Source organism: Squalius cephalus, assembly GCF_949319135.1.
Source record: "Squalius cephalus genome assembly, chromosome: 11".
Taxonomy (NCBI): Eukaryota; Metazoa; Chordata; class Actinopteri; order Cypriniformes; family Leuciscidae; genus Squalius; species Squalius cephalus.
In genome coordinates this window covers 34,985,986-35,010,924 of record NC_137132.1, presented here as the reverse complement: position 1 = coordinate 35,010,924, position 24,939 = coordinate 34,985,986, and the positions used below count along the sequence as shown (strand labels likewise).

The 24,939-nt window shown below is 37.6% G+C and overlaps 1 protein-coding gene across 2 annotated transcripts in view; it reads left to right on the top strand.

The window, feature by feature from the left end:
- The first annotated feature begins 5,510 nt into the window (after positions 1–5,510).
- porb (P450 (cytochrome) oxidoreductase b) overlaps positions 5,511–24,939 on the top strand; it is a 43,113-nt gene continuing 23,684 nt past the window's right edge. The window contains exons 1-3 of one of the 2 annotated variants that reach the window (XM_079885601.1): positions 5,511–5,596; positions 10,642–10,834; positions 23,878–23,926. In XM_079885601.1, coding sequence (XP_079741727.1) covers positions 10,659–10,834; positions 23,878–23,926 — 225 coding nt within the window. In that variant the 5' untranslated portion in view covers positions 5,511–5,596; positions 10,642–10,658. Of the gene's footprint in view, positions 5,597–10,641; positions 10,835–21,671; positions 22,426–23,877; positions 23,927–24,939 lie in introns of those variants that run through there. The other variant, XM_079885602.1, reaches the window with a different exon arrangement.

Sequence of the window (24,939 nt, the reverse complement as noted above, 5' to 3'; positions counted from 1 at the left end):
AGGACCTGAGAAGCCCCGTGGTAAGGAGCAGAGAGTTCGCTCAGAGTTGGAGTAAATCAGAAGTAGCAGTGCTTCGCCTTCAGAGAATATAGTTCCCAGTATGTATACGTTATTAGATGGCTGTGTCTCATGTGACCTTGCTGGAGCCGTTTACCTCCAGTCTTTGTGCTAAGCTAGGCTAGCGGTGGGTGCGTCAGACAGAGTTATGGCACGCACGGAGATGAAAAAGGTATGTATGGACTTATCTAACTCTGGGGGATACGGTGAATAAGCTAAAGTCCCAAAAATTTTCACATGCTGGCAAGGGCTTTAATTGGATGGCAAGATCACAATCAGATCGAACCAATGATCAACTTTCACCATGAACACTGCTTTAGTCAGGTAGGACAGAAGGTGGCTTTCTTGCTGCACCATGTACTTGTTGCCTTACTGGATAGACTGGGAGCAAGACCAACCTTCATTTTGTCAAAGTGACCAGAGACTTTGCCTGTGAGCATGTGCAACTCCACACTTGGAGTGATTGACATTTCATCCAAGGACAACGCACACTTCCTTTCAAGGACTGTCAATCCATCTTCCTTTAATTTTAGGAAAGCAAGGACCTCTGTTAACAGACCAGGCTCACATTTAACACATTGCATCTTTCTTTGCAGGGTTCTGATTCCTGAAATGTTAACACCTTCTTAACTGTGCCATTGCTCCAGTGCCTTAATTAGTCTGCCTAGTGCCTTAATTTGGTCTGTTGAAAAAGTTAATATTGTGTCCCCAATTTTCATTGTCTTCTTAAGAGCTGCATTTTCCCTATTTTCTTGCTGCCTTTGCTTTCTTGGTGATTTTTTTTTTATTGTCTTTTTATATACAGTATATATATTTTTTTAAATATTAAATTGACTGGCTGGTGGCTGACTGGTAGTGTCACATGTCCCTGTCTCTAGCCATGCCTTCTCTTTCTTCAGTCACTTTCTATTCTCTCAGTGTCCTCATCTCTTTTCTCATTTTGTTTCCACCGTTCAAGTAGCTTGCCCATCTATCCATCAGTTATTGGTTCCAGAAGATACTGCTGAAGCCCTCCTTCAAGTCTAGACCCAGCAACTTCAGAGCTAGCACCAAGTAAAGTGTCATACATATCATCAATCAGTTTCTTCTGGCCTGGGGCCTTTTTGAAAGGGTACTGCAATCAAATGACCAGGGTGGTGTCACATGAAAATGCATGTGATTTGTATCTTAGATCCAGAAGACAGGCAAGGCCCACATATTTCACCTCCTCCACTTCTGCAAACTGATGGTTGAGACTCTCCAACAACTCTTGTTTCATTGTTTTAATCCCACGAGAGGAGGGGCACCACAGACGGGATGATGAACGACACTGAACTTTTGTAGTGGCTCATCTCAAGGGTCTCAATATTACAGGAAAATTCCAATGCTTAGGCTGGCGAACCCACAATGCTCACTTAGCATATATGTTCAAAGCCCATTTTTACTCTTGCATCCTGACCGCCATGTGCTAAGTGAAATCCCATCGGGTTGGGCCGGCCTGGATGATGGCTTGTACAGGTAGGCCAAGCTCCTGCTGGATCAGTGCTAGACGCTGTTTGGCTGATAATGAATTATTAAAATGGGTGTCACACCTTCTCAGCACTAATATAATATTTTGAACAACTCTTAAGTAAGTTAAGGCCATCATTGACAACAAGATGTAATGTGAGGGCACTGCAGATCACGTCAGTAATTCTCATACCTTTAAAAATGGTAGCACCACTGTCCCTGCGAACAAGAACCGCTCTATCTTTGTCAATTTACCATTGTTCCAGCATGCCTCACTAATGCACTCCCCAGTGTGTTATCAAATCATTGCTTCGTGTTCAGAATTACTTGTCTGTGAATCCACTAATCATCAATGAAATGGCATGTCAGACTCATGAATCCCTCAGTTGCACCAGACCAGCAGTCTGTGGAAAAAGCCAAGTTATAATCTGCTTTATCAGGCTTTAGCAGCACTTTAACCTTTTCAACTATTCTGCTGTGAATACTGGTTAACAACTCTGTGCAGTAGAACGTTTCACTCTTCCGTGTATCTCTTGGTTCTGCAGCAGCCATGAATCTCTGAAATCCTTTCTTTCCAAATATTGTGAGAGGTTGATTTTCTGTAGCAATTATCACTGTAAGCATCATGTCAAGTGTTTTTGAGCAGGCATCAGATGTCTGCCACTTTGTCTGCTTTTCAAACATTTTGGGAGATGTAGTTTGAATGTCTTAATGCCTTTTTAACCCCAAGCTTACATTCCTTTGGAATTCTTTGCACTCTTCCACCCTTGGTAATGATTGTGTGAACTAAGTCCATACTTGGATTTTTCCTCCTTTTAGTCATCTTAAAAACAAAAAGGTGTTGAAAATTAGTAGTCTTCCATATTACACAAATAAAACATCTTTTTATGTCTAACAGCAGCAGCAACACTAATATTAACCATGGGAACAATACATTTACAAAGGTTAATGTTTTCAAATGTAGAATAAATAAATAGCAGGGGAGTCTTTCGACTTTGCATAAACGTAATCATTTACTATAGTTTTAAAAGAGAAGACCGCTACATTGGAATAAGTTGGCTATACATTGTCAGGAAAGTAACAAACAAAACAGTGAATACATCATTGCAAGGGCACTGATTCAGGGCTGTTTCATTTAATTTATGCAAAGTTACTTTTTTGGGACATGACATGACATATTACGTGACTCTGTGAGTTTGTCTCCATTTCTTAGTGCCAAGTTTTAACTACATATCGAGCATTTATGTAACACATTTGATCCAAGTCAAGTCAAGTCATCTTCATTTATATAGCGCTTTTAACAATGTAGATTGTTTCAAAGCAGCTTTACAGAGACAAACGTATAATTTAAGGTAACAGAGATTGTTTTGGCTTCATAGCGGTTCTTTAATAAAGTTATTTTCCAGCTAAAGTTAGTTTTGATTGATTCGCTTCCGTCGCAACGATCATTTGTTGTTAAATTAGGGGCCGCTAAGACGACACCATTCTCTCTACACAGACTTTAAACGCGAACCTGTGAGAAACGCTGATGGCGTTCACATGAGCATTAAGAACGGGTTCAATAGTTATGTGCGTTTGAATATATGTGCGCAGGATCCGTGCAAATAATTACTGTTATGTTAAATAAAGTTGATTAATTAAAGCAAAGCAAGTTACTTTACCTATGCACACTGTTGTTGACTCGTCTCCCATCAGACACAGTGCTGTAATGGCAGTCTTATGTGCTACTCTCAATAAGACCATTTACTGGTGTATCCAATATTACAAAACCAATATCCGATTATAGAAACATACTTTAACAGCAGAAAAACATCGGTTGATCTCTAGAAGAGACCATGGTGGAGCTGGCAGAGATGGAGTAGGAAGGACTACTGTGTTGAACATGAGACAATAACTGAAAAGTGTTGGGACAATTACAGACTGTGGATTTATCTCTATTTGTTCAAATACTTTGTGCAAGTCTGAAACTTAACTGATTAAATAATAAATACATTTAAAAAATCTCTGCATTACAGTTACATGCCTTTTAAATAAAGCAACATGCAGCATATTCTCAATGTTTCTTCTGGACTGAAGAACAGACTCTACTCTTCAGCACAACAGTGACCCACAAAACTCAGACAACAGAAACACTTTAAATCCCAACAGAACATTAAACACTAACAGATCTCTCAAGATCTCAGCAGAGGAGGGTTAAACACTACCAGCTTCACTTATTACTAACCAGATTGACTTAATTTCTGGCATACATCTAGAGAAGTTATTATTGAGAATTAACAGAGGTTTAAATGATGATGATTTATTGAAAATAATAACGTTTACAGTCACCATTATGGTGATCAGTGTTTGCTTTAGTGTTTACTCTATCTCTGCTGAGATCCTGAGAGATCTGTTAGTGTTTAATGTTCTGTTGGGATTTAAATGGTTTCTGTTGTCTGAGTTTTGTGGTTCACCATTGTGCTGAAGAGTCTAGAAGAAGACCAAGAAACACTGATGATATGCTGCATGTTGCTTTATTTAAAAGGCTATAATCTATTGCAGCGATGTCTATTAACTACTTTAAGTTGATGTTTCTATTTATTTATTCAGTTAAGTTTCAGTTTAATAAATAGAAATAAATGCACAGTCTATCATTGTCCCAACACTATTATGTCTTGGTATTAACAACTAACAACTTTGAGTAAAACATCTTTTGAGAAATTTAAGGCAATCGTTTTCCACATTTGTCCACTTTTTCTAAGTACACTCAACTAATTATATTTTACAGTGTAAATATATTGTAAATACATTTTTCAATAAATGAAAAGCGGCAATTCCTTATGTATTATTCAATATATATTGTAATAACACATTAACGCAATATATTATTTCATATATCTTTCAGTATATTTACACCATATAATATATTGATCATAAGTATATGTAAATATATCTTTGTTCCGTAAGGTTATACGTCGTTAAAAATACATCAACAAAGACCACATTTTAACTAGTTTAACATTGCACAGAGGTCGAATATCGGACATTCGGAAGACGTCATAAAAAGATGTAATAAAAATGTTCATTCTGGCTCTTCAGGGGATGTCTTTTTTAAATGTATGACAAAGACATAAAAATACGTCTTTTGGACGTAACTTTGATCAGTGGGTAACCTCTCAGGTGTCATTATTTTCATTTGTAATGCAAATATTAACCAAAGGCTTATGGGTTTGGATTGACATAGCATGAGGTGTGGAACTATCCCTAAGGGACCATGTAAATAATAAAGAAAAATCGAGATAAAAGGTTTAGATTGACCAGATGATCAGAAGTTCGTTAGACTGACTAATCAAAACTTAAGTGTTCATTTAATAAAAAAGTGAATAATTTACATTAAAAGTTGGCGTTTTTGGAACACATCTGGAACACATTTAAGCCCATTCCAGATTTCACTTTTGCAATTAAACATATTAATTTTCTAATTTCATGACCAAACATAATCTGATCATACGTGTCTATATGAGAGATTCAACTTTGATTTAATACTCACCTTATTGAAAGGCAATTCAGGTAGGCTTAGCCTATTTATTAGAATACATGACAAACTTTTTGTCTCACGTCGTTATATTTTAGTAACCTCACGACGGAGGAAAGTTTACTGCGGATTCAGGGACGTGAAAACATGTTGTACCATCCTATTGATTGCATAACCATCACCCTTAACCCGTTGCACTTTGAAATGAATTATTTCACGTTGCATGTGCAGCGTTACAAAACATTTTTTAGAAGCGTCCACTGCTTCATCAGGTGGATATATCTTTTTGTAAAACTTACACTGCTTTATACTACCACAACGCGAAATAAGGACACACTACTACATATTTGAAACTACAAAAAAATAATCACTACAGATAAATATAATTTTATTTATCCACGCAAAATACATTTACAAATATTTTTCTGGTCTCCCCCCTCTCAGCGGAATGGACCAGTCGAGTGTGGATGACGGAGGAGTGACATCACATCAGTTTTCCGCATCGCGTGAATCTCTTGTCAGTACTGAAGGGAGCAGGTAAGAACTTTTCGCAAACTTCTGTGTTTTAAAACTCTCTCTTAAAGTTGGTATCAACATAGAAGTCAACTTTCTGCGCTAAAGATTTGCAGTGGATTAGTATTGTGTGTCTTTAGTTCTCAGTTTGTTGTTCTTCAGTTTTATAGAAACAGTAAACAATCAAAAAGACCTCAAACTACACATCTAATGAGTTTTGAGTTTATTTTACAGTTTAGATTTCCCATGTTTGCTCAACATTTTAGTATGCTCATTGATTTCCACATATTTTTTTACGTTTACAGTTAGCCTATATAAACAAAATATACTCTGTGGTTTGGTAATTTAATAAGTAGTTTTCTGCATTGTTGAGGAAGTCATTCATTTGGCTTCATGGATTCACATAATGTTGATGATGCATATTGTGAACTTCTTGCCTTAAATGTAAAAAAGTGTGAAATGTGAATATTTAGTGCAGTTTCACATAGTTCATGCATTAACTAACTAAAATGCTATGATTATACTTAAATACAATAGTAATTATGTGTACAAAATAAATGTAATCAAAATCTGAGTTGGAACATCATGCTTGTTATGTGCAACAGTATTGCAAAGATGTTTGGTGTACTGCACTTTTCTTTCTTCTAGAGATCATTTGCAGTTGACTCCAATCATTTCTATCACCATTAGTTTGGTCTTCCGAGACACGTCAGTTTTACGCATGAAATGCTTCATCATGTTTAGCATGTTCCTGATGCTGACAAAGCAGTTTTTTTTTTTTTTTTTTACACGTAGTTTGACAGATTTGTCAAATGCAAGGTTCACAATTTTTTGTTCCTCTTTATTTTCATGATGGGAGCATGCATTATGGCCAGTAATTTTAAAGCTGCTGTATTTTATAAGAAAATGAAGTGCTAAACATACAGGCAACAACTCCCATATTTGAGTTTATGTACTTGATAAATCTGACAACCTTTATAGTCCTCCTCCTATGTCAACAACTTGAGCTTTTAAAATTATGTAATTTATGTTGTAGAACAAAGCATGCACGTCTATGAAAGCCCATTTCCACCACATAAGAAAAAAAGCATATCTGGTAGGTCATAATTATGAGAAGAAAAGTCTAGCCTAAATTATGACTAAAACTTTCTGTCATAATTTTGACTTTTTAATCTCATAATTATGAGTTTTTATGTCATAATTTTGATTTAGTATGTCATAATTCTGACTTTTCATCTCATCATTTTGATTTACCAGAGCATGATTTTTTTTCTTATGTGGTGGAAATAAGTAATGTTAACACAGCTTGGCTATTTTAAAATTGAACAGCTCTATTTCCAATGACTTTAATAAGTTCCAGTATTAATGTCTTTTACAGTACCTTTCCCTCAGATGACAGTGAAACTCTATGCCTCTTAATATTACCGCACTGATAGGTTGGTATAGGAGCCCGGTTGCTATGGTGGTGATGTGGACTTTGTAGGCTGAACATGGCAATGTTTATAAGCAAAGAGTGAGATAAAAGTAATGTTGTTTGCCATCAGGTGATAAAGAAGGTTGGATATTAATTTCATTGATGGTTTGGCTTATTTGGATCAGTTTGGTTTGACATTAAGTAATAGTAACATTTAAGTCGTGAATGTAAGGCTGAATAGCTAAATGAATGAATAATGCTTGAAACCAGAGCGGATTTGTTTGAGCATACTAGGCTTGTCATGATATAAGGTAACAGACCGGTTATACTGATTATGTGTGGCAATACCAGTATGACATTTTATACTGGTTTAAAAGCGGGAGAATTATGAATGAAATTTACTTTGATAACAACAGTTATTATATCATTATAGGGACACATGCAAACGATAAACTTTCACCCTATGATGGTTAAACTTTGCAGTTAATCTGTGAGTCACATGCGTTCTGAACCTGGGGTCAGCTGATCACGTATCAACTATGACCCCTATACTTGACTTTGCACATGACAAGCACAAATGTGCAAACCTTGCGCACATCGCGATATCAATGCTAAACGATACATCGTGCAACCATATTAAACGAGAAGCGCTTTCAATAAAGATTTTGCCGTGGAAATGAACAACAATACCTGCTGAGACAGCAGTTAATTCATAGGTTTCACGTGACGTCGGGGGGGCATCATTTAGACATTTTTCAAAAATATATAATTATCTCACCTAAATGTTTGAACAGTGGGGCACTGGCTAACACACAGCACAAGCCTGGTTTCAAACTCTGAATTGAATTCACAAAAAAGACAAGTAAACAGTCAGTAATAAAATAAGAACAAATAAACAATTTACAAGCAGTAACACAAATAAATCAAATAGATTAAAGACACAAATAAAATAAACCGTGCTTTAAGTTTTGTTTTGTTTTTCCCAGGTAGGTCTAATAATGGTGGTATTGAGGTAGGAGATAGCCTACTAAAGACATTTAATAAGGAATCAAATGTAAAATAATACTGGATGGTCTTCCTTGAATAAATTAAATAAGATTAATCCTTACAATTAAGGTTACAAAAGTTAGTCATTCAAGTGCAGTGATGTAAATCAAACAACAGAAGACAAAGAAAAACCAGAGACAGGCGCAGGATTATTAGGCTGCTGTCACTTTAAGAGCTGCACGGATCCAGTATACTGTTACACAACTTTCTCAACTGTATACATTCACTTAAGACAAACCCGAAGCAATTTGGTACTCGCGAGCTGTTTGTGAGGCGGCCTTATGTGTGTGCGCTTTAAAAGAAATGTGACACTTCCTGTGTCAACTGTGCAGCCGCTTATAGCGCAGACGCGATGTGCTGATGTGAAGCCATTTGAGCATTTAGAGAGGGAAAGAGAGAGAGTGCACTGTGATTCACTCACGCTGTTTGTGAAATTATTCACAAATTCACTCTAAGTTATTTAATAAAGAAATATGAATTGTCCGTCACCTTCAGCATTATGCTTATTTTACGGCGCCGCTGCATGTCATGGCGAACTTCTCACGGCAGGCTTTATGCGTCGTCAACATGAGATCGGCCTTTATAGATCAAACTTCCCAAAGCGATTATCGGCCGATAGCGATCTTCTAATAATAAACACCAAATTCAGTATGCACCTCTTATTTTCTTTATTTTTATTTGACAGTAGTCATTTTTTCCCTTGAACATAACACATACTGAACGCACCGAGACCGTAACCCTAAAACCGTGCTAAAAACCGAACCGTGAGTAATTTGAACAGGCAAGCAGATGAACCTAGAATATGAACGCAGTGCACAAAGTTTCACGTTAAATGTTTTCCCATAGATTTTTTATTATTTTTTTAAATGCAAAATGCGTGTGTTGCGTTCATATTCTTGGCTCATCTGCTTGCCTGTATCATCAATAAGATGTATATTGAATTTGATCTTTTAAGGTCACTGTCTGAGTACATTAGTGTTTGTTTTAGACTCTCCCACTTTTAGCCAATAGCGCTGGTGCTGTATGGAACCCTAAACTTGCAGTTTGTTCACATATTGCAGTTGTTTTCCTTCTTTTGAGAGGTGATATAAATATCTGTGGCTTGAACCAGATGGTAAAAAATGACAGGCCTGTGCTGCAGTTCTATGCAGGGTTTCCGCGGGGCATTAAAAAGCATTAAAAGTCATTAAATGAACTTTGCAAAAATTAAGGCCTTAAATAGCATTAAAAAGCATTCAATTTTAATCCTACAGGCATTAAAAATGTAGATATAGTTTTGAAGAAAATTTTATACTATTAACAATTTTTATCCAGACATCAATATTAGTATTAGTATCAGTGAGACTGACCTTCATTCATAAAAAAGATAATAATAATAAAAATAATAATAATAATTCGTTACATTTATATAGCACTTTTATGGGTACTCAAAGCGCTTTACATAGATGGGGGAATCTCCTCAACCACCACCAATGTGCAGCTCCACTTGGATGATGCGACGGCAGCCATACTGCGCCAGAACGCCCAACACACACCAGCTTATTGGTGGAGAGGAGACAGTGATGAAGCCAATCAGTATATGGGGATGATGAGGAGGCCATGATGGACAGGTGCCAAGGGGCAAATTTGGCCAGGATGCCGGGGTTACACCCCTACTCTTTTTCGAAGGACATCCTGGGATTTTTAATGACCACAGAGAGTCAGGACCTCGGTTTAACGTCTCATCCGAAGGACGGTGCTCTTTTGGCAGTATAGTGTCCCCGTTATATAGATGCCATTAGACAAGTATTTAAAATATACTGTGTGCTTTTTCTACATTAATTAGGAGATTACCTGTGAAATTATTACACTATAAAATATATAAACTTGATAAAAACCTACAAAAATGTAAGTGTTTTTAATTGCGATTAATCACAGAAAAAAATGTGATTGAGTTCTTTTTTTTTTTATCAATTGACAGCACAAATATATATATATATATATATATATATATATATATATATATATATATATATATATATATATATATAATATCTATAATATCTGTGGTTAGTCATGGATCATGTATGGCATTAAAAAAAATGGCATTAAAAAAAGGCATTAAAAAGCATTACATTTAATTTGCAGAAACCCCGTCTATGGTTAATTTGCAAATCTTATGACTGAACCCTCCTTTTTGTTAAGGACATCAGAGGTCATCATTCTTTGCACACAGGCACTACTCGGACACCTCACTTTTTGAATAAACTTTAAGTGTGTAAATTAACACAATTTTTATTTATTTTTTTACTCATTCATTCATTTTTTAAACATGGATACCACCAAACCAAATTGTGGCACTTTAAAAAAAAAAAAAAAAAAAAAAGTTTAATAGATTAAGATTAATAGTTTTGACTTTTAGAACGTGTATATCATACTGTATTGTGTGGCAAGACTAGTGCATACCTTGGTTTTTATTTATATTTAGTTTGCCTCAGATAAAACTGTCGTGCAAGGTTACTAAATGTGTGATTGCGCCTTACATGGATGAGTCAAAATGTCCTTTTTAGATGATCCAACATTTTCATGACTGTAACGAGTGTATGTTATGTGCTTTGTCTTAATGCAGCTGTGCTCCTCGTATCAATGGCAGACTCACAGCCCGATCCCTCCATCCAGCCGGAGCTGGTGGAGGAGGACGAGCCCTTCTTCAGTAACCTGGACCTCTTCCTCTTCTCCCTCATCGCTGGCCTGCTCATCTACTGGCTGATATTCCGCAGAAAACCTGAACCCATCCCAGAGTTTAAAAAAATAGAGACTGCGTGAGTACCTGACATGTTCATCAAAATAAGTCATGAATGGTTTCTCCACCCTGCTGTCCAGATGAGGAGGAGAGCACATTAGAATGGAAAATTAGACAAATCTTCTCTTGTTAAGAATCTTGGATATCTTTTATTTTTTTAAACAGGTCATTGTGTGAATGTTGGGTCATATTTCACCACAAAATTTAAAGAATTGTTTTTTGTATAAAGGTAATGAAGCTTATTTTTAAGATAATTATGTATATATTTTTTTATTTTAAAGCTACCGTAGTGAGAATTATTTAAATTGTAAAGTGCAACTGCGGGCACATCATGGTAGGACGTGTTGTACCAATTTTGCTATTTATTTTTGGTTAATTCATTACAAAAAAAAAAAAAAAAACTGTGTTCAGACAGTAAAATATTATCCAGTTGTAATTTTCCATTTCTGTCACTCTCACAATATTGAGAGGGTTTTTTTGCCGGCCACCATGAAATGTTTTTTCTTGATTCAAAAATATAATTTCTTGAGTTTGTTTTTCTCAGCATTTGAGGTATAACAAGACAAAAGAAGTATTTTGAGAAATGAAATTGACTGCAATCATTGTAGTCTTCCTGCTAAAACGCAGTCCTCTTGGAAACATTTAGTGTTTTTCATGCCGTGCTTCATTCTGCTGACGCAGGAGTTGCAGGGAATGTTTATTGCTTGATAGCCTTGGGTAATGTCATTGGCAAAGGTCTTCCTCAATGCCAGACATTATAGTCACTCCTGAGCTTTTCATGAGAGATAACAAACTGAAGAACTTCTTCATGGTTGAAGGACACGTTTTGTGCTTCATTTATCTCTCTCCCATTCATCACCTGGCTTAAGAGACCGACAGGAATAGAGTTGGGGGTGGGGGGGATTTTTAATTCAAAAAATTGTATTTCTGCAAAGCATTCAAACTTGTTACCAATGGATAAAAGGCTGTATGCAAATTAAAAAATAAATGAAATTAAAAGTTTAAATAAAATATTTAGCTTGCACCATTTTGAGGTAGTATACCAGACCTACTAAAATATTATAGGGATATTATCAAATATTATAAAATATTATCAGTTCTCACTGGTGGAAAAATGGTGAAAACATTACTGATGCAAACATTTTATCTGATATTATGTTTCTTAAATACTTTAATAAACATACCATGCGATTTTATATACTTTTATAATGACCCTCCTTTTTCATCAAAGATTTGTTTCCAGTAAGTCCCAAATAGCAGACTTGTGGTTTTGTGGTCCTCACTTGTGCGGCTGTGTGAATGGCATTGGTTGTCATGTATCTTGTGACCAGTTGAATTGCGGGAGAAGTCCAGTAACTTCGAGCTGTATTTGATGTTTAAACAGTTTGCAGGTTAAATGCATATATCAGTATGACGCATGACACTATCAATATGAAAACAAAACTATAGTGATAGCGTGATAAGCCAATCACAGTGTGTTGAAGGTATTACCTCTCCTCCTGTGAACCTTTGCCTAGTCTAAAGCTGCGTTTACATGCACCCTCATAATGCGATTTATAATGGGATTTTGGCAATATTGTGATTAAACTAATGCGATTAAGCTCATAATCGTAGTACATATTCACATTAAACTGTGGCGCAATAAAAAAGGCATGTAAACACCTTAATCGTATTGCTCGTTTCTTAGTTTTCTCTTCTCCAAATCGCTAAACTCTTTCAACTCAACTCGCTGCGCAGTCTCTGCTCTGTATCTTCATCCAGAAGGCATGAAGAACGTGAAACTGCGTTAGTGCTGGATAGATACAGGAGACCCAGTGTCAACCACCAAATCCACCACAAGTCTGTGAGTCAGAAGTAGATATAGTACACACTGTGCTTGTAATGCTGGGAATACGAGCTGAATGTTCAGTGAACAGTACAGCAACTTCTGGTAATAAAATTGCATGTATCTCATGCGTATTTGATGGTGCTGATCAGCAGGTTAGCGTGATGTCTAAACTCTTAACACTTCCTGGATGCTGCAGTTGCAGTCGGGCGGTTCGCAGCGTTAGCTAAGTTTGCCTTCGATCCACAGAGAAAGCATCACTCCCTCTTCCCCACCTGAGCACAATTGAGAGGTGGCCATTGTTCTGTGTTTAACCGTGTGCTGCACCGCTTGCACGGGGCCGAAAGTGAATTTATCCAGATCGGTAGCAGACTCAATCTGGCTTGCTATTGTAACAACTCAGTTTCTAGTAAAAGTCTCTCATGGGCTAAGCTAGTGCTGGGCGGTATACCAGTTCATACCGAATACCGGTATTTATTTTTGTTATGATATGAATTTTTTATATACCGCAATACTGGTGTATGTCGCTTAAACCAGTGGTTTTCAATCCTGGTCCTGGGGACCCACAGCTCTGCACATTTTATATGTCTCCTTTATCTGACACACCCAGTTCAGTTCAGAGCTCTTTCCTAACGAGATGATGATCTGAATCAGGTGTGTTAAATGAGGGAGACATACAAACTGTGCAGAGCTGTGAGTCCCCAGGACCAGGATTGAACAACGATGGGAATGCGGCGCGGCGCGACACTGTTTGAGAGGGTCTTTTCACTGTTGCACTGTGGTGAGGAACAGCTGTATGTGTTACTAAGCGTGACGGTGAAGATGGATGGGTTAAACTATAATTGATAGCTGTCAAATTATATTACAGTGTTTCCCATCCATTGGTTCACAATATCAACACTTCCCGCCACAAATAGATTTTCCAAAAAGCTTTGACATCGTTGAATACACATGAGCACTGCACGTTTCAAAGTCAAAACGCGGCGCGGGTGTTTTTTATATGAATGTATGTTTGAAGGAAACTGACTGTCTTTAGAAAAGTTTCAATGTCATTTTCATTAATCTTTCTTTATCTTTCCTGATAAAGCAGCGTTTATGAGCGCTGCTGCTTTGTATTCAGCCGTTACCGGGGAAACTGCTTTGTGTACAGCCGTTACCGGGGAAACCGCTGTTTCTGCCGCTCCTACAGCGCCTCCTGCTGGCACCTCTTTCCCAGATAGCACCGACTATTTGATGTGAATTTTACATCTGGAAGACGAGTGTTTGCTCATCTGCAATACGTCTATAGGACGTTTCCTGTCAGATGTCAAATAGACGTTTAGAAGATGTCAGTTTAACATACATTCTAAATCATTACATCTTAAAGACATCTTCTAAACGTCTATTTGACATCTGACAGGAAACGTCCTATAGACGTATTGCAGATGAGCAAACACTCTTAAAAATACGTCTTCCAGATGTAAAATGCACATCAAATAGTCGGTGCTATCTGGGTTGTAAAAAAGCCTTGCAAACCTGAATTAATACTAGTGTGGAATTTGTCTACAATATTCACTCATGACAGTAAAACAGGGCATGCTGAGTCAATATACTGCAGTATTTCCTCTCTGAATCAGTGGAAAATGTGGTTAACACCTAGTCATGCTTAAAAAAAAAAAAAAAAACACTCATATGCCATGAAACTGGTATAAATTTGAAAAATACTGTGATATACATTATTGGTCATACCGCCCAGCACTAGGCTAAGCACATTCTCTACTAACTGATCGTGAATCATTTCATTAGTACTGGCACCAAACTCGCATGAAAAACAAGCTCTCGCAAAGCAACATACTTGTTGTCTTGTCTTGTCTTCACAAAGTAGGCTTTCAGTGCAACCTCTGCATCTTATACGCCGTGCCTGTGTTGGGCAATGAGTAGAAAATCTGTTGTCCGTCTGTGAGAAGGCAGTGAAGCAGGACCGATCTCTGTCTTTCGTCCGGCCAAGCTTCCCCTGTAGCATCAATAACCCGCAGATCTTTTTCAGAAATCTGCAGCCATTTGCTGAACGGCATAGCAGGCTCAACGGCGCAAGGCAGGAAAAAACTTGGACAAGTCACGTTAGCAACAGCCGTCTTCGTGACCAGCGACAGCGGGAATAAAGCCTAGTCTTCGTCGCCAATTTGTGGTATCTGTCAGGAGTAAGTCAAGTCAAGCACCTTTAGTAAGTAGCAATAAAGCACATGAGACAAGAGTAGCAAATTCATCCATCTTGTTCACTCATCACTTCTGTTCTCAGACACATTACGTCAAAACACAACACTTAAAAATAGTTGTCACAATATAATTTACGCATGAACACAACAAATTGTACATCCATTCACAACAAAATCAAATCACATCAATCCTGTGCTATGGGACTCCCTTTGATACAGGATATGGTGGAAGTATTTTATGCTCTTTTGAGCCAATTTTAGAACATATTGCTTTCATCTGTCATGTGTCTTCTAGCAGCAAGGCATGTGTTGTTTACGTGAGTTAGTTGTGTTCGGAGTGAAAGTCTGGTGTGATAGTGTGATCCTAAGTTGTTTAGTGTATGATGCCCAGTTTTCTTGTAACCATTTCCAAAGTTTGCAAGTGTATGATGCCTTGCGTTGTAAAAATCTGTTCAGGTTTGAAAAGTTGTGTTGTGTGTTCGTGCATTAACTCTTCCCCCGCTATTGATGAGTTATCTCGTCTTTTATGAGAAAACGCTATCCTGCCATTGATGAGTTTTTACGAGTTTCCGTGTTTTCACTGTTATACTTTAGGGGGCGCTATTAAGTCAAGTCAAGTCATCTTCATTTATATAGCGCTTTTAACAATGTAGATTGTTTCAAAGCAGCTTTACAGAGATAAACGTATAATTTAAGGTAACAGAGATTGTTTTGGCTTTATAGTGGTTCTTTAATAAAGTTATTTTCCAGCTAAAGTTAGTTTTGATTGATTCGCTTCCGTCGCAACGATCATTTGTTATTAAATTAGGGGCCGCTAAGACGACACCATTTTCTCTACACAGACTTTAAACGCGAACCTGTGATAAACGCTGATGGCGTTCACATGCGCATTAAGAATTGGTTCTATAGTTATGTGCGTTTGAATATATGTGTGCAGGTTTGTTATTCCCTACAAACCAAGCCTAAACAAATTACTGGTGTTTCCTTAGTTTTTGATACAGAATTTTATTTTATCAATTCGGGGTAGATACGCAAATTGAGTTTCCCGACGACGCTTTATCTGTAGAGTGGGAAAGGGATCCTCCATAGGAAGAGACTAGTTGGTCTCTACTAGACCCATTCTAGACTAGATGCCATTCTTCTCATGATGTAACAAGTACATCAGGATTTATGGGAAGTGTTCCCGGTTCCGGCTGACCTAATCTATGCAGCCTAACATTGAATTATAGAAGTCTATAATGTATTATGTGAATGCTAGGTCAAAGAGATGTGTCTTTAATCTGGCTTTGAACTGACAGAGTGTGTCTGCTTCCCGGACAATGTTAGGAAGACTGTTCCAGAGTTTTGGTGCTAAATAGGAAAAGGATCAGCAGTTGATTTTGATGTTCTAGGTATTATCAACTGGCCGGAATTTTGAGATCGCAATAGACGTGACGGACTATAATGCGTTAAGAGCTCGCTCAAGTACTGCGGAGCTAAACCATTTAGTGCTTTGTAAGTGATCAGCAATATTTTAAAATTGATGCGATGTTTAATAGGGAGCCAATGCAGTTTTGACAGATTACACATCTCCTGTACAGTACCGCATCTCCAGATCAAAGCACAGGAAGAAGAAGAAGCAGAAACAAGTGATAGCATATGTAAGCAGATACATATGCTAAAATAACACGAGCATCAACATTAACGGGGAACTTGGCAAATATTTCAACTTAATAAAACCGTTTAGAAATCATTTGGATGGTTAAATAACCTGTCCCAGTGAAAATGGGGACTTTCCCCGCTCCCCCTTGCGTTCCCAGGCAGAAAACCAACCTTGCAACTTGGGCACTGACGTCCTGGTAAGTTGGAAATAGGAAGTCTCGTGAGAAGCGAGAACGAGTGAGAAACACAAACTGCTTTACGGCAATTCAACATAAACACAATGTTCTATGATACTGTGTATGATGTATTACCCACCTCGGTAGACATCGCTCCACACGATAAAGTTGGCCGGCTCCGATAATAACAAACGCACATGAGCAGCGGTAGAAAGGGGGAGTAGGGCGCCGCAAGTGAGATTTTTTACGACAGTGCTGTGAAATATACGGCCCACAGCTGAGGGGGAGCTCGTGGAGAAAACATGCGACAACAAAAGTGAAAATCAGCGAAGAAATGGCGAGAGTTGCCAAGTTCCCCTTTACACAGCATATAAATCAAAACTGCCTAATGTTACTGAATGAAAGGATGATGAACTGTGAAGCTTTGATGGTGTTAAAGGACTCGATCTACTCCTTCTGTGCTTTAATCATCGTTCCGAATCTGATCCAGACATAGTCTTTGACAAAAATGCGATTTTCTCAGCTTTTTGCTCAAAATGTTGCTTTTTTTATTAAACCTACCCACATTTAAGTGATGATAACAAAATAATGTATGAAGTAATAAAACTGAATAAAATAAAAACTAGAATAAAACAGATTTTTTTGTTTTTGTTTAAAAGCAGAGCATCTGTTCTTTCTTTTGATATATTTCATGTTCAGATATTCATTCAACAACATATTGTGGGGGCCATGACATTTTTGTGGAAATGACCAAAAACGCTGGTGGCGGCTGGCAACTTTTTTTTTTTTTAAATGTTGGTGGGGAAAGAGTTAAGTAGCTTAAATTTGGATAAGAAATCAGTTGAACCATTTTTTACAACTGTACTGACATGATGAATCTGTGTGCCTTTGTCCCTGACACACCACCTACACATGTGAAAATGTGTAATGAATGAGCTTATAAATCAGGCTGATAATGGGTTGTTATTGTCTTCCAGATGTCAGCACGTATCAGGCCAGCCCCTAATGTTACATAACGACAGATTTTATCTTTAAATTAGTGGCAAAAGAAGAAATTGTATTTGCGTCTGTAAAGGATAAGTGGCCATTTGGTGTTTGAAAATACGCAGAAGAGCTCTTTTATTTTTATGAAAGCCGATAGAGGAAGTGCTGTTCGATTCAAGACGTTTTTTTAATCGACTCCGACTTCGATTCTATTCCAAGAATCAATTCTGAGCTGGTTCATGTTGCTAAAAGTTGTGTGTGTGTGTGACAGAGAGAGATCATGGGCCAGATTTACTAAACAGGGCAAATTAGCGTGAGACCATAATCCCATAAAAGCGCAGCTGAGAGTGGAAAGTGCTGTGTGTGATCTACTGACAGTGATCACATTTAAGAACAGACCTCATTTAAGATCTCATTTAAGATCTCATTTCCATAATGACCAACGCAATCTACCAAGAGCAGCGCAAAATAATGTAGGTAATCTACTAACAACACAAGCATAGCAAATTAAAAATAACGTGGCTTGGCAAATCATATGTTCGTATAACATCTTCATCTGGCAGTCCAAATAAATTAACACGATTGGAGAAACTTGCTCTTCCTCTTCTTACAGCAACTATCACAGCATGTCAAATGCTTAACAGGTTAAGACATGTTTTCTTGGGCTTTACATAATGGCGAAATGCCAGTTGACGAGAGCAAACCTTAGTAAATCACCCTGCGTGATTCATTTAAATACTCTCCCATCAATTTTGCGTCTGAAAGGGAAACTCTTACAAATGCGTATGCAATAAGATCAGCCGCAAAAACAACTGTCCATGACTTTTCAGAGCTAATTTTTCATCGCGTGTCTTTAGTAAATCCTGACAGTAGTTTTTTAACATCAAAAGAGGGTTTGTGTTGGTGCAAGCTGATGGTAAATCTGGCCCCAAGTGTGGTCAAAAGTACTGTTTTCATCAGTAGCTGCCTTTAATGGACCCTAATAATCTACTAGTTGCAGTCGGAATAAAGAAGTCACATGCAACCACGTAATCAATCGTAATGAATCGGCCAAATCCCATTAAACTTTCATTTGGATTGAAAGGGGTGGTTTAAACCTTTTGTAATCTGAACGAGAGTAAACACTTGATCGGATTGAAACTGAAGCTGGAAAGTTCTGCCCATGTGCAATGACGTAGAAATGGCGTATGACGCAAGGAACGAGCTGTTGCTGTTGAATGAAGTGTCATAAATGACTGTCATGTCATTCTCAAATTCTCAAAGTGCAGGACAATGTCCCATCAGTCCTCCTCACTTCATACTCTCATCCAAAGACACTTTATTTTGGGTGCATGAATTCATTAAGCAGCACTGCACAACGGTTCATGTGCTCGTCGTCTCCGACCCGAAATCAAAGAAAATAAGCATCATAGGAGAGTAGTATGTGCAAACAGTGGGAAACTGTATTTTTGTGCACTGTGTGCATATAAAACTAAATCTAATCCGATTTAAAGCTTGTGACATAAGCGTGCACATTAACCCGATCACTTTATTTAGTGTCCATGTAAACACTGCGTTTGGATTCATCAATTAGAAAGAATTCATTCCTATTGAAACAAAAGTAGTGTCAAATACTGACCAAGTTGAATTGTAAAAAATTGTGAAAATATATTTCATTGTTCATGAATGTATAATTTCATTCTTTAAAGTGCTATATTTTAATTTCAATTAAATTGATAGTCATTTATAATAAACAATAAATAACATCAGTCGGATAAAGGATATAATTTTACTAATTCTATTAATCAGTCAAGTTACTACAGTACTATTGTCAAAAATGAAACAATCTTTTATGCAATAAAATATACAATAAATATACACTCTCTAAGTCAACTAGCAAAACTAGAAACTGGGTTGTCTGCTTTTAAAATGTTAGATTTTAGAATCAGTCGAACTACTGTATTTGAACTAAATAGGGTGATTAATTTACTAGAGTAATGGCCAGTTCACACAAAAAAATGTTAGCGTTCCTCTCCACCATTTAAAAAAAAAAAGAAAAAAAAAAAAGAAATTGTAAAGGTGCTATACAGACATATTTGATGCACAGAAGTGCCATGTCTGGGTTTTTTGGAATGGCGAATTAGATATAATTCACAATATTAATGAATTGAATGAGGCTCCAGTCCCAGAATTAGTTAAATCAATAATGCTTCAGTTCCATCAGGAAAAATTATGAACAGATGCTTCTTCAGCGAAGAAAAGAGCAATGTTTCGCCTTCACAGTACATGATCATTCAGTTGTTTATGGAAAAAAACTGTTTTAAAAAATAGTTTTCTATGAAATGACAGGGTTTCTGCAGGTCCTCGAAATACTTGAAAAGTATTAAATTCGATTTTTTATATTGAAGGCCATAAAAAGTCTTATTTTTACTTCTGAAAAGTCTTACATTTTAGATGACACTTTGACTTAGACATATCTAAATCTTTACCAAATTTAAAATCTAATTAGCGTACATAAACATCTTATACTTGTATCATATGATGTAGTTATATTACAATATCACTCGAACAAGAGTGCCGTTTTCCCAAAATATCAGCACGATTGCAAATGTGATATTTGTTTTATACAAAAGTTAAATGAGCAATAAGTCAACATTGTGAATTACATTTTAGACTCAATATTGTTTGTTTTTCCTTTATTTCGTCAATGAAAATTTCGAACTGAAACCACAGCAGAACCGAGTCTCCATGCGACAGACAGCGATGTGTTTTTTTTTTTTTTTTTTTTGGACTGACTGAATCTGTTTTGAACAAATCCGTTTAATGAATGATTCAATGACCCGCTCAACTTGCTTCGTTCCTGAATGAATCAGCCGTTTGAACATATCTGTTGAGTGAATGACTCACTCGTGACTTGCTGCCACCTACTGGCGGTTTACTTTCATATTTAAAGTGCCCTTTAATTAAAAAGTTAAAATTAGAAATATTTTATATTTAAATATTGAATAAAAAAAAAATCATAGCATTATTTATGCAATTGTAAATGCGGTGTAAATATAGTAATGCCACTTCTGATGCCGCTTCCTAGTCACCTCTGCATTGCAAAGATGGATTTTGTTGATAGTGATTTCATTTGATTGGTAACAGCCCTATACTGTGTCATTATTCTAATTTAATTCAATTTGAATGTTAGAATTTGACATAAAAGGTGATGCAAACATCTAAACAGTTTAGAAAGTAGATGTTAAATATTGTCCCTAAATAAAAAAATAAAAAAGTTCATTTCTGTCACTGCTGTGTATAATGAATAATATGAATATGAATAATATGAATGTCTTCGTGAGTCACAACAGGCCTAAACCTGCCACTGTACCAGCACAAAAACACACTCCGCTAAATATCATCTAATTATTGTTATCAACAAAAAAGTGAAAATATTGAGAACTAATTTTGGCATCAATATTGCTCATCTCTAATGTACGGTTTTATTTTTATTTTTATTTCTTCAGGTCTTTAAAAAAAAAAAAAATTTGACTTAAAAAAATGTGCAGCAACCCTGAACGACCATTTTAACTTAAAGAATAGTTTTCATTGTAATGGGGGCTTGTAAGAAATAGCGAGGTCTCTCTCTCTCTCTCTCTCTCTCTCTCTCTCTCTCTCTCTCTCTCTCTCTCTCTCTCTCTCTCTCTCTCTCTCTCTCTCTCTCTCTCTCTGTTATATTACTTTAATGTTGTGCTTATGAAAGTATGTATATCTTTTCAGAGTCTTATATCATTTGGAGGTTGTATTTGGCAAGGCCAGCCAAGTCTTTCTCTGAGCTTTCCAAAGGTGGAAAGTTGAGGCAGAACACAAGCCCTCCATTATGTTCACCCTATTTCTCTCTCTCTCTCTCTCTCTCTCTCTCTCTCTCCCCCATTTATGTGGAAACCATTTCCAATTTGTCTCGCTGCTCTCGGTGCCTGGCCTGTCACCGGAGGATCCGGCTTTTATGATAGATGTGGTTGCCATGGCGATCCTGCTCTCTGGAGGGAGGGGCCGACCGCACTCATTCGCTGTCTTCAAAACCAGCAAATGTCATTTTCGAAGCGGTTGCTACGGCTACAGGGTTGTTCTGGCGTTTGCTGATTGTGTGTGTCTTTTTTTCTGAGAGGATGAAGAACAATAAGAAACCAACAGACCTTGGTCACGTTCTCTTTGTGTTTACATGAGTTTTGGCACGTCCGAATGCTTCAGATTTGCTGCTCACACATGGGATTTCATCAGAGTCCTGCTTTGTGGTGTCCAGATGTTACTGGTTTGAGACCGTAGTGAACATAGTCTAACAGGATATGTAGCCTATATAGTATATATATGTATATATATAGTCTGCAGGATATGAGCACTGAACCCTGTTGACATGAGGCTGGTTCAGAGAGTCAATAGCTGTGTCCGTCTGCAGACCTTCGTGATGGAGGAGGGACGGCGTAAAAGCCTCTCGCGAGCTGTGTCAGGAATGCTGCTTTACTCTGGGATCAACTCCTTCACACACGCTCTCCTTCAGGTCCTCATTAGGGTTTCTTTGCTGTATTTATCAGCGCTCTGGTCTTGTGTGTCCTTCTCTCAGTCGGTGTGAGCAGGAAGCCTCTGATTCTCCAGCATGTACAACAGATGTTCCTTCTTTACCCGTAGCGGTGCCTTGTTTTTCCAGCGTGCGCTGTAGTTAATGGTCTGTCGACGAGTTTGTCTTGCCGTCAGCTTTCTTGGACGTGCTTCTTGTCACCATGGGGTGTGTGTTTTCCTTACCGGAGGACCGGCTGGCCGCATTAGACAGGTGAGTGCTTACTGTGATAGTCACTCCGGGCCTCATGAAGTCAACATGACACCCAGAGCGGAGAGCCGAAGATATAACATTTAAAACTTTACACATCTAACCCAGTGTATTTCAGTCTTGGTCCTGCGTAAGTAAGTAAGGCACATGTGTATGTATTGGGAAAAAAGCAGATTGGTTGATAACTGTTTTTTTTTTTTTTACTTCTTGTTCAAGCTTTGAATTCTTTACATAACATCATTGCTCCATAGATTGACATGTATCCCATATCAGATTTGATGGCCAAAAGTACTGATGATTTTATTCCAGAATTAATGAACGTGCAAAAGCATTCTTTTGTTGAAAAGACAATAGTATCACACTATTCACATCCTTGTGCAATAGTTGGCCATGAGCCCAGAGTTTTTACTCAGTGAAAAGTCTCTCACGCTTTCTTCATTCACTGCACTCTCTTGAACCGTTGAACAATTGTTGTGTGTGTGTGTGTGTGTGTGTGTGTGTGTGTGTGTGTGTGTGTGTGTGTGTGTGTGTGTGTGTGTGTGTGTTGATGGAAAGATGAAGGCAAGGGTTCTTCTGGATGACGATTGTAAACACTCAAAAAGTGCTCTGTTCCTGAATCTCAGTGTCAAGGTGCATAAGTGTAAATACAGGTGGATGAAAGTTGATTAAAATGATCGTGTGATGGTTTTATGTTATTACACTGAAATTACTACTATTATTATTCTGTTCTTCTGTTGTTCTTCAACAATTGTTTAACTTTTGTAAATTTACTTTTAACCAATTATTTTATATTTTACATTTGTCTTGTATATTTATTGATTTATAACATTTAAATGAAAATTTGCAGTTAAAAAAAAAAATGTTTTCCTTAATATCAACATTAAAAGAAAAAAGACATTAAATTTCTATTTCAGTTCTGCCTTTTTTTTAATGTTAAAACACCATGCTATGTGAACTCGTTAATACGGCTACTGTAATAATTGGTGATTATATAATAATTGGTAGCTTCAGACGTGATGTTGCTCGGATATTGGGGCTTCTTGCTGATGACATGAGTGTGCAAGTGAGCACTTTTTTCTAGACTAGTGCTTTTCCTGGGACACTGACGAGGCCAATCAGATTTCAGCTGGGGCCGTTGCTTCATGACCCCACTCTTAGCCACTGTAATGAGATCCAAAAAATAATCCTGAATCTTGAATAGACCCCAAATATTTCTTAAAACTCAAGTTTAAATGACAATAAATTCCAGATCAATGTGGTCTCGACATTTGGATCCGAAGTCTGTTGTTACTGGGCACACATTGATTCACAGTGTTTTCAGGAGTGCTTGAAACCTCAACAATATTTGTTCCTTTACTTGTTTATTTATTGGCCATATTTGTATACATAATAATTTATAATATACTTGCTGTAATCCATTTTGTTGTATGACTTCTGGTTGTCTGTGTTTTGTAGGACTCCAACAACAAGGGACACCAGTTTTATTGACAAAATGAAGAAAACGGTAAGACTTTTATCCTCCTCTTCTCCTGTAGAGTTTAATATGTTAAAATGATCAGACAAAACAGGCCCTCTAACAGATCTTTAAATGGGTCGTGAATTGAGAAACTATAAAAAATATCCTTTAAGTTTCAGAATCATACGGAGGTAATATGAAAAGAAAATGTCATCTAAACTTTTGTGAAGTCGGTCAGTTCCCTTCAGAAATGCCTTCATATAAACCCCCACCCCAACTTAATGTGAAGAAATCTCTTCCAATATTCAGAGCATCTCAACGGTGATCTTGCTCTGCCTGGTACAGTGTTTTCTCTGCTCTCCTCTTTGTGCCCGTCTTCAGCGTGTCCCGTCTCTGGCCTCTGTTAGCGTCCCGTTTACAGACTTCTAATATTTCCACACAAATTACATTTTGGGAAATGATTGCAATGCATTTTGTGTGCAACTCTGGCACCCCCTAAGGGGGGCGCGGACTCCAGTTTGGGAACCACTGGGTTTGCCTATAAACAGATCATTTAGGAAGCAGAAATCTGAAATGTACCTTAACATGTTTCTTCAAATCAGAGTCCACATCACAATGCAGTTGATGGTAGATCTTTAAGGAAGCATGAACCGGATAATCAGGTTCCTCAGAGGAGGCAGAGGTTAAATCCTCCAAGACTGTGCCTTATTCCTTCATGGGACCTCTCTGTAGTCTGCAGAAAGCTCCTTTTGAGCCCCTGGAGTCAGTTGAGCTTTTCTGTCAGCTAAACGTGCCTTCAGTTCGGTCCGGCTCACTCTCACGTGATCCTGAGACCCCGACCAGGCTACGTGCTCAAAGTTCCCACTACCCCTTTTAGGGATCAAGTGGTGAACTTGCAAGCGGTGCCTCGAGAAGAGGACCATCGTTGCTGTGTCCGGAACTTGCCCTTTACTCTGAGCGGCTCTTTCTCTGTATTGGGGGACAGCAGAAAGGGAAGGCTGTTTCCAAACATAGTTTGGCCCTCTGGATTATGGATGTCATTGCCAAGGCGCACCAGGCAC